This window comes from Gobio gobio, assembly GCF_949357685.1.
Source record: "Gobio gobio genome assembly, chromosome: 2".
In the NCBI taxonomy this organism is placed as follows: domain Eukaryota; kingdom Metazoa; phylum Chordata; class Actinopteri; order Cypriniformes; family Gobionidae; genus Gobio; species Gobio gobio.
Genome location: NC_137098.1, coordinates 34,949,966 through 34,960,649, shown reverse-complemented (window position 1 = coordinate 34,960,649; position 10,684 = coordinate 34,949,966). Strand labels below are relative to the sequence as shown.

General features: G+C 36.4%; 1 protein-coding gene across 2 annotated transcripts; it reads left to right on the top strand.

The window, feature by feature from the left end:
- The first annotated feature begins 759 nt into the window (after positions 1-759).
- Positions 760-10,259, top strand: pop4 (POP4 homolog, ribonuclease P/MRP subunit). 2 transcript variants are annotated; one of them, XM_079810140.1, is made up of 7 exons: positions 760-849; positions 1,029-1,081; positions 1,314-1,534; positions 1,669-1,746; positions 1,865-1,926; positions 2,073-2,174; positions 7,151-10,259. In XM_079810140.1, exons 1-7 carry the CDS (start codon positions 843-845, stop codon positions 7,285-7,287), a joined length of 660 nt encoding a protein of 219 aa, XP_079666266.1. In that variant the 5' UTR covers positions 760-842; the 3' UTR covers positions 7,288-10,259. The 2 variants fall into 2 exon arrangements, with proteins under 2 accessions (XP_079666266.1, XP_079666267.1); XM_079810141.1 differs by having other exon boundaries at positions 815-860.
- The last annotated feature ends 425 nt before the right edge of the window (positions 10,260-10,684 follow it).

The window sequence follows — 10,684 nt, the reverse complement described above, 5'->3', positions numbered from 1 at the left end:
TTAGATTGAATGTGGAGGATTTTAACTGTGACGAGATGATTGACAGGGCATATGGTGACAGGATGCAAGTAACTCAACGACAGAGCTGCCCGTTAAAGTATGTCTCAAAGTTTGCCTATTTTTCTGCTACACACTCAAAAGTATGTACTTTTTATTCACAAAGTGTACATACTTTTAGGGTGTAGAAGTATAAGTAGGCAAAATTGGGACGCAGCATCTGTTTACAAGAGCTGCATCCAAATCGTACACTTCCCTACTGCATAGGCCTTGTAGATGAAAAACAGTTGACAAAAGAAGTGTCTGATTACACAGTACTCATAAAAAGAGTAGGCAAAAAGTGAACAATACAATAGGCTACATGAACAATTTACATTTTAACTTTTTTACACTCGGAGGTAGGCTACATACAGGAGAAAAGATATTTCATCCACCAGATCGCAACTGGTGGATGAAGACATACTACATCATAGATACTTGTAATACCTGTAAATGTACATGAATATGCACACTACATTTAAATGCATTTTAATATAATGAAAACATAGCTGAACTTTAGCTTCTTCACATTCTCTTTGGTTGTTAGCTAATTTATAATTTTTTTACTCTAGATTAACATTTAATTAAATGTTCATAAATAATCTTAAAAGAACCTTTGAAGAGAAATCGAGAAATAAATCCTCCTTTTCACAGTATCATTTGTTATGACTATTACTAAGTCTGTGGTAAATGATGTAGTGCTCGATTTCTTTGGTCTGAATCGGTGATCAGCTCTCTGTCCTATCAGCACCACGTGTGATTCTAGCAGCAGCGGGTTTTTTTTCTGATCCTGTGTGTTTTGAACTATGGAACGTAAGTTTGATGTGGGTATTATATAGATAATGATCCTATAATCTTAAATTGTCTACTGCATTATGTTGTGACCATCTTGGATCCTGAACATACATACTATTAAGGTCATTTATCAAAGAAAACAAAATGAAGGACAAGCTTAATATATGATATATTGTATTTTTTTTCCGCGTTCACAGATGTGGTGCAATCCCGGATTCCAACGAAGCAAAGCGCTCTTTTGGGAGTTGAGGTGACTCTTATTCAGTGATATTAACATTAGTTTCTTAATTTAAGCTTTTTCGTGTTTTAGAGCCAGGGTTTTTCAAACTTCTAGTTAATTACCTGTTAAAAATGTCATATTGGGAGGGGGTAAATGTCAGAAATCATGAAACAGTTCATTACTGCAGATGGGCTCACGCTGTGTATGATGTACAGAAACTTTGCTAACTTGTCAATAAGATTCTGAATGTCACTTTTCACAGTCTTCAAATCAAACGAAAGCGGAGGCTTTCACCAAAACGTTCCTGAAAAATAGCCTTCCCAAAATGAAAGAAGCCGTCATTGAGGATATGATGGCGCACAAGGCTGTAGTACTGGAATTTAAAAGACCAAAAAAAGTGGGAAAGAAAAAAAAGGCCAAGGGACTGAACGCCAAAGAAAGAAGACAGCTGAAAATATTCCAGCTCAAATCTGAACATCAAAAGTCTGTATTAGAGGTTTCATTATATGTTTATACTCTCTTTCACATTATAGTAATGTATCATGTAATATAATATATCAGTAAAACTTCTGCTTATCACTAAATTCATATGTCTTTGTCAATGGTTATGATCGTAGATATGAACTCTTCTTGCCTCTGCATGAGCTATGGAAACGGTACATTGTGGATAAATGCAATGGATTGAAACCAGAAAGGTTAGATGCATGTCATAATTTTAGGAAGATGCACTTCAGAATTTCTGGCTCGTGTATAATTTCAATTCCTGTCTTGTTAACGATCCATGAATGGGCTGCCTGTTTCTTTTGAATACAGCAACCCACAGATGATCCAGCAGAAGCTCTTGAAAGCTGATTTTCATGGTGCTGTCTTAACAGGTATGTCATGCACATTTGAAAATGTCTGCGCACAAAAGGCACACATTTTTTGGTTTAGCGTCAGTATATCCAGATTTTCCATTGGTGACATTTTGAGCGTATAGTGGAACCTCATGTTCTCTCTCGCCCATCTTTTTTCCTCATAGTTGTCAAATCAAAATGCCCCTCGTATGTGGGTCTAACTGGCATCTTGGTACAGGAAATGAAGCGCATCTTCAAAATCATTACAAAAGAAGACAAACTAAAAGGTATGAATAAATATAAATTATAAGTTTCACAGCATTTCAGAAAGCTTCTGTCCTCTGGATAAAGAAGGGAGGAGCCTGTGAGTGTAAAAACATAAAATATGAGAAATTAGCAGGTAACAAATTTTTCCCCCCTGTGCCTTTTATGCAGTTTGGTAATCAAGTCAATAATAATATGTGAAGGCTTACTATGCTTATATGTCAAATTCTTTTGTCTTTCATGCAGTTGTCTGGCTATTTTATCATTGTCCAGGCTAGGTTTGGCACAGTATACCGGTACTGATGATAACTAGCTATGTTTCCTTTTTTTTTTTGTGTGTGAATTTTGGGATATTGCATTGATAAACGCTGGACGGAAACACCATAATGCACTTAAATTCTAAGACTTTGTATAAAAAAAACTTATTTAGATGGATCATTTTTTTTTATCCGATAAGAAGACATGCGCATAAACTATGATGGAAACACATTTAAATAATAAATCCCTCAATGCAAAAAAAAAAAAAACTTGTGTGACTCTGCCTCAACAGAGGTTGTGATTGGATAACTGAAATAACAATTTGATTATACTGCATCTCAAATGTTGCTTTTGTCATTCTGAAATGCAGAATAACTAAACCAACATTTAGTCCGTCATCAAAATGGTTGGGTATAATGACCACCCAGAACTGTCTCGTGTTTTTATATCCAAACACAAGATAACGGGACAGACCGCGTGTATTGTTTCATCTGCGCACTCTATATTATGTACCAAAAACCTCCCTGATTGCAGCAACTTTAATTTTTATTAGAGATATTATTCGCCAATTTCCCAGGAAGAGATGATTTTGTTCTCTTGAACACCGTAAATGTAGAAAGTGCTTTATTTGCAAATGTTTTATGCGATATTCCAATTTTGTGTTAAAGGTCCCATGGCATGGCATTTTTCTATTATTTTATAATGTTTCCTGAGGTGTACTTATATTGTTAGTATGATTTTTACATCACAAAATGTCATAATTTAGAAATAAAAGGCATTTTTTTTCTATACTGCTGTTTGCCCTGTGGCTGAAGGCCCTGTTACAAGAGGCGTGTCTGCTGTGAGACTTCAGTAAAAACGCCCACTGTTGTGATTGGCTGACATCTTTGCATTTGATATGAGCGGAGGGGGCGAAATTTGCACTTTAATCTGTTTTAAATATTTGTTTACTTTATACATTTTTGTATATTGCTTTATTGTATTTAAATGTTTGGTTCTTTTGTTATAAGAAAGTGATTTAACCTGTTATAGTATGACAACACTTTTTTTGCAACTTATTTCAATATCGTGATAATACCGTATACCGTGATAAAAGCTTCAGCAATTAATCGCAACATGAAAATTTGATACCGGCACATGCCTAGTGTGCACGAATAATAAATAATTAGCTACACATAAGAAATCACTGATCACAGATCAGAAGGAACTGAAAAAATACTTCTGTTTTCATTTGTACATCCAAACACTGAGAAACTGCCAGCGTTCCCTCGTTCACAAACAACGATCTCTCGAGCGCTTGCATGGGCGTGCCAGATTCTCCGGGTGGAGGAAAGGGAGGTAACCGTTCCTGCTTGGACGTCAAACCAGGAGACTTCAGGATTGGCTCGTCTGGGCTGTCATTTTCTCAAAAGCAGAGAAAGACAGCCAGAACTCGGGATTACACCGATCAACATTTCTATCCACTTGGGGACAATATTCAGGCTAGGGGAACTCATATTAATGTTGAAAAACCTCATAAAATGAAAATTTCATGCCATGGGACCTTTAAATTCACAACTTGAAACATAACGTGTGATATTTAAAAAAATATGGTATCATGCTACGCTACATTTAAAGGGGTCATATGACGGTTCTAAAAAGAACATTATTTTGTGTATTTGGTTTATTGCAATGGGCCTTATTCATGAAACTTTCGTAAATATATGAGCAAATTTTGAGTAATTTACAAGTAAAATGGACCTTTACGAAAACTCTCCTCCAGATTCACAAACACTTCGTATACCACGGCTTCGGTAGGTAAACGTGTGTAAATTAATGAATTCCAAACATTCGCAAATGGGACGCGCATGCACGCTCCTAATTAGCATAATCTTTGCCCATGAGTTACAACTGCAAATGACGTGGCCAGGAACACCGTGGAATCTTCTGGACTTCTTTCTCAGGTTTGGCTCCAGTATTTTCCTTAAATACTAAAGAGACTAATTGGCCTCATGCCTAGCAATAAATATTCAATTATTGTGTGTCCATCAAAGCATTTTTGGCCAGTTAAAAAACGCCTGATGCTCTTCTGAAGACGGCCAGCTGGTGGCGCTTGTAAGCGATTTGCAAGGGCAACGTTTTTCCAGCTGAGATACTTTGGTTGCTATGATACAGAATATCCATGGCACTAATGTGTTACTAGCATCTCATTTTGAAGAATATTATTGAATATAAAAAATGCAGTAAAAAGCAGTATTAACTTCTCGATTATTATTGTTCAGTCGCTGTACAAGTGGGATGATTGGTCGGTGTAGTTTTCGTCCCGCCCTTCCTCCACTGTGAATCGATGGCTGGGTAAAAAGTGACAGTGATGAGCGCTGCCTATTACTCAACGTTGAACAGTAAAAAAAAAAATAGACAAATCAACCCTTGAAATATTATGCTGGTACATAGTGCATCAAAATGCAATGTCATTAGTTTGCCTAAATTAACACAGAACGTTCAAATGTTTTACGCTCCATTTACACGTGGTAGGGAGCAGGTGTACATTTATTTCGTACCAACTAACATTTTGAAATTACAAACATTTTCGTGAATCCGAAAATTTACGTCAGAGCGGCTTTACGAATGTTTTACACACATTCGTTCTGCTCGTGTTTCATGAATGCAGCCCAATGTGTTTACGTGGTTTTGGGTAAAAAAAAAAAGTATTTTACACATGACGTACATTATTGTTGCTCCTCTATGCCCTTTTCCGAAACGCGTCAATTTGTACAAAGCTCATTGTTCTGAAAAGTGCGGTGTGCATTGTGATTGGCCCAAATACCTTAAGCATGTGACAGAAATGTCACGACCCTTACCATATTTGGAACATCAGCTCCCAAAGCAATATTGTCTGTGTGACGCCATGTCCCAAAGAGGCAAGACATAGACAATATAACCCATTATAAACTAAGCATTTGTTGCATCCATTGGGTGCATAATTACTGGTTATAATGGCGTATACTGTCTTTTTACGCGTCACGCCGCGCTACACGGGGGAGTACACTATGTAAACACAAAACCATGTCTGCATTTGTGATCGTAGAAATGACAAACAAGCTACGCTATACTGCTCAACTCGCGTTTGAATAGTCAGTAGCAAATTCTTAAATGAAAGCACACAACGAAAAACACAGCGTCTCCACGACATGATGGCACTGGCGCCAACAATACTACAGCGAGAATAAATCAAAGTTACGCCGCCTTTCTTTGTGTATACATTTGGCTGGTGTTATGAAACTCTGCCTCCACATACTGACGTAGATTTGTGGGGGCGTGTTTGAATGAAGCATTTTAGGAAAGCGTGGCTGAGCCTTAACTTTTACAAAGAATATCTCTTTGGGTTTGAGACTTTGAGCCTAGTGACTCTGTAATCTAAAGGCCTGTACACACCGGGACGAATATCGCGTGTGCTTATCGCCAGCGTTTTTCGTGACGTCTTGAGTGTTCACACCCAAGCGATTTTTGACTGCCGATGCGCCGAGTGAATGTGCACATTCAGTAGAAAGCGATCCCGGTACACAAGATGGTTCTGCGGCACTTTACACTTCTGACACTCGCTTGTCACGCAGAAGAAGAGGAGAGACAGTATTTACGTGCTTGCCAAAACCACAGATATATTATGTCTATGGCCAAAACCATTCACACACTTTTTGCTAACTGGCAAGCAGCATTAGCAGCTCCTCTTCTTCTTTGTCTACTTACTACAACAACTTCGTCGTATCAATGTGTGCTCGGCAAGCCCGTTTTGTGCTTGAGCGCCACCAAGTCGTGTTTTACTGTCACTTCAGCAGCTCCAGGCAAGTGAACAAAAGTCTCATTGGTCGGCCAATTTTTAACGCGCTGCGTCAAAATAAAAAAACGAACCAGAGGCTTTTTTTTTAAATTACGCTTTTACGCCTGGCGTTTTGCGGATCGGTGTGCACACTCACATTGGCGCCCTTTGTTCAGTCACGAGGCGTTAAACGTTGGCGATAAACGTGCGTGAAAATCGTCCCGGTATGAACAGACCTTTATACATGCACAAACAGCTACATAACACACTAAAGAGAAAGGAAAACAAGAAATCGCATCATATGACCCCTTTAATAATGTAAACAGCACTCCAACATAGTAGTGGTGGAGTCCAACATAGTACAGTAAGTGTGGGAGTTTTAATTTATTTCTATTTTTTGGATTTGATAAATGGACAAACCATTCACTGATCAACAACTGTGTTTTTTGTACAGTTATAGTTACAAACTCTCTCTCCTCCCTACACTCATGTTTATAGTGATTTTTCTAAAAAGAGAAAACCCAATAAACGGTTAAAGAGAAATTTGACTGATAGCATTAATTAATTTTTAGCTTTTCTATAGATATCGCTAAAATATTGTCATTGTGAACTATTTTGGCCACCACAATAATAGTGTTGTGAAAATCTGATATCATGACAGCCCTTGTCCAGACTGAAGTCAAATCACAACTAAACACACTTCTAACTTTTTCCTCACAACAGTCATTAGCCACCTCTCAGAACCCCCTATAACAAATGAAACTGAGAACAAAGTTACAAATATTGTGTCGAAAGATATGTTGCTCCATTTTGTTTGACAGTTTCCTAACGGGGGCCACTTTAACCTTTCAAATAGTGTTGCTTATTCATTGTAGATATATGCTCTCCAATAATGCCCTCTGGATTACTGACATTTTTCCCTCCTCTCTCTTTCTCTCTCTACAGTAATACCGAAGAGGAATAGTGTGTTCAGTGTGGAGATTAAGGATTTCGTAACTCACATCTATGGCAGCAAGTTTGAACTGCGCTCCAGTGAGCGGTCAGCAAAGAAATTCAAAGTAAAAGGAACTATTGACTTGTAATGGAAAGTCTTAAACATTGTGTCAATTTTAAATGTGGGCTGATTCTGGAGCCTGGGAGACTATGAAGAGCAGATGCTCAATCATTATGGATTTGTTTTCACTTTATTATTACTCCTTGTGTGCACTTTTTTGCAAAGATGGTTATGGGGGGGATAAAATTCTATTTTATTTAAATACCTTGTTTCTGGACAAGCATGAAACTATATTGGGCATTTAGGAAAAGTAGTTGCGTTTGACTGTCCACCAGGGGGAGACCTTTTTTTTGTTGAGAAGTTATGAAGAATTGACATTGACAGTCTCTCTCTCTGTTTCTCTCCCTCTCCCTTCCTCCACTTCCTTTTATTATATAAAACTCTTTGGTTATGACCTCATTAAATCAACAAGGGCAGTACAAATAAAAAAGAAACAAATAAATACCACATCCCATTACTTCCGTGAGAACATGGTATGGAAGTATATCCACAAAGATGTTTAAAGTGCACAATTATTTCCCATAGTGGGAGCTATTTAAGTAGGTTCTAAAATGTTAAAGTGTTATGTTAAGTAAAGTATTGTTAGATGCAGTATCTTCAGCGTACTTGAATGAGCACATGATCTCCAGTTCAAAGTGTATACTGAGGGGAATTGGTTTGATTTTAAAGTTATGTGGTTCTGTTTCAGTGCTGTATATTTTTAAATCTTTGCCTGCTTGCAAAACAATTTTTTTTTTTCCTTCTGTGAAACAAAGCCTGATTCTTAAAGGCTAGGTCATGTTTTTTTCCTTGTTGAGTGACAGCAATAAAATACCTCTTCTGGTAATGCCAGGGAATCTCCACCATCCTAGACACAGAACAGGTTTTGCGATTCAAGTACGTCAGAGTTTGCTACTAACTTTATTGTCTTAGTAGAAAAAATATATATATATTTGGCATTTAGTGCCGAGTGCATAGTACAGATTTTGGCATCAGTGTTTGAGTTAAAAGAAGCTGAAAAACATCGACAGCTTATGTACAAAAAAAAAAAAACGATTCTTGCAAATGCACATGAAGTCCTTTCATCATTCTGATGTGCAATGTCTTTTATGAGAAAAGAGGTTCCTTACATTTAATGTCTCTGCTGTGGTCAATGTTTAGATAGTGTTGCATCATAAGGGGTGTGCATTTCCTTTAAATCATAATTTTACAAAATATTATGTAGCCTAATAATTGTCACTTATAAAACTTCAGGTATTAAACGAATGTGCCATGCTCGTATAACAAGCCTGTTCTTTGCAATCACTTTGGATATTTTTCTGTAAAAACACAACTTGTTAGACTGGCTATGCCACTCGATTGGTTTAAGGGCCAAAGTTCTGTTGTTATGACGCTATTGCTTAATGAATCAGATAAGGAGTTTCCTTCTATCTAAGCCCATACGGTTAATCAGATAAACAACCAGTGTTGTTCACATCAGTGCACACTTGGACAGTTTGCACACTGTCAAGGAAACTGCATGTTTAATCGCGTTCATAAACATTTAATTATTTAAAAATGACTCATCATAATATCCGTTTTCACATACAGCCATGGCCAAAAGTGATGACATCACCCTTTATGCAAATATTATTAAAACGCAATAAAGCATGCCAAATTGCAGACATAATTTTTGTACAGGCTGTCACAGAAATTATGAACGTGCACAAACGAGAGAACCAACAAAATAATAACTGATTAAGTTATTTTTTCATGTGATTTCCTATGCATTTTTGCATATTGTTGAATAAAACGTGTTAATGTAGTTTGCCTTTTTTTGCCAGATAAATGCCTTAACCAAGTTTGCTGTTTTGCTCTTCACTCATATTTAAAATATTTTATATAACATATTTTGATGGTTTAATAAAACTTGTAGGGTCATTAAAGAAATTTTCCAATATCACACTTGGCCACAGTACTTCCTTCATTGTACTGGAAAATAATCATGCTTTTAGTTGTTTAATTTCTTTTTTTACAGGTTCTTGTAAACACGATTACCCACTACACTATAGTAATGCTTTAATAATTTGTATGAATTTTTTGTTAGCATGGTTTGTGTTTGTGCACATCAGAATGACAGTGATTTGGAATTTAGATGAAACAGCTGGGCCTTAAGTGCACATGTATAGATACTACTAGTATTTAGATTGTATCATTTTAATATACAAAACCGCTTCTATATCTAGGTATATGGCAGCCTTGTACAGAATGTAGTTATTTCTCTTTTCTTGGTTTTAGTGTTTATTTGACGTGTTAAGTGTGCTTGAGTTTCATGTCATTGTTCTGAAAATACAAAAAGTAGATGGGACTTTTTGTTACTTCATCCACAGCAGTATGCATTTTTTAATACCATGTCTTTTCAGCCAGTTGTTAGGCATCTCATATTATCTATCGTATTCCACATTAACTTTTAATATTTTCCTCTCATTTGCCCAACATTTTTCGCCTATTAAAGCAAATGTCTTTCTTCTTTTTTTTTTACTGTGTATGTGCAGAAGCCTTCGCTATGTATTTTGTCCGTGACAGGGGATATGAGGAACATATCTGTTGTTGTTTTTGTTGTAATGAAGTCTTGTCAGTGACGATTCTAGGATATGAGTTATGTCTGTGTTATTTTAATTCTTCAAATACCTGTTTTCTGCTCAAGTGCGTTTTTTTTTTTTTACCGGTTATTAGACCGGGCTCATCTGTGCTCTAAATCACTCACAAATCTTTTGATAATTCGATAATCTCTATTCAGTTTTAGCTAAATATTAGTTGTTTTCATGCCATTTGCAAGACATTGCACGATTTCATGCTTTTCAACTTCAGACAGATCTTTCTTCATCCCCATATTGCATGAGAACTGTGACTTGCTTAATAATGTTGCACAACCTCTTTCCATTTTCCAAAGAAGACCTGGCAAAGTATTTAACAAATCCTGTCTGAGATTGAGACCAGATATCTAAGAAGAAATGAGAAATAAAACAAACACTTGCTTTTAAAAACTAAAATCTGAATGTTTATTGTACTGAAATCCTATGTCACTTAATAATTTTGAAGAGTGTATATGAGTTCATGAAACCGATTTTAATAGTATTAGTTTTAGTCCATAATATCAACAAATGCATTTATGCATGCATTTTATAAATCACATGCACTGTGAAATAAATTAGGCGGGTGAGCAAAAGTACAGTACCAATAATACTAGTATTATCATAAATGTTCCATTCTGTTTGATGAACATGGGGTCTATAAAATGTCATGATGGCATATATCAATTATCTTTACACTCGGAACACTGTGCAACTAGTGAGACATGTAATTTGTTCAAAACATTTTTTTTTGTTTTAGTATGTCTTGAATACATGTCTGAATTTGTCGCAGTCCAGAACAAGGAAGGTAACGCTTCTAAAATAGTAGAGGCA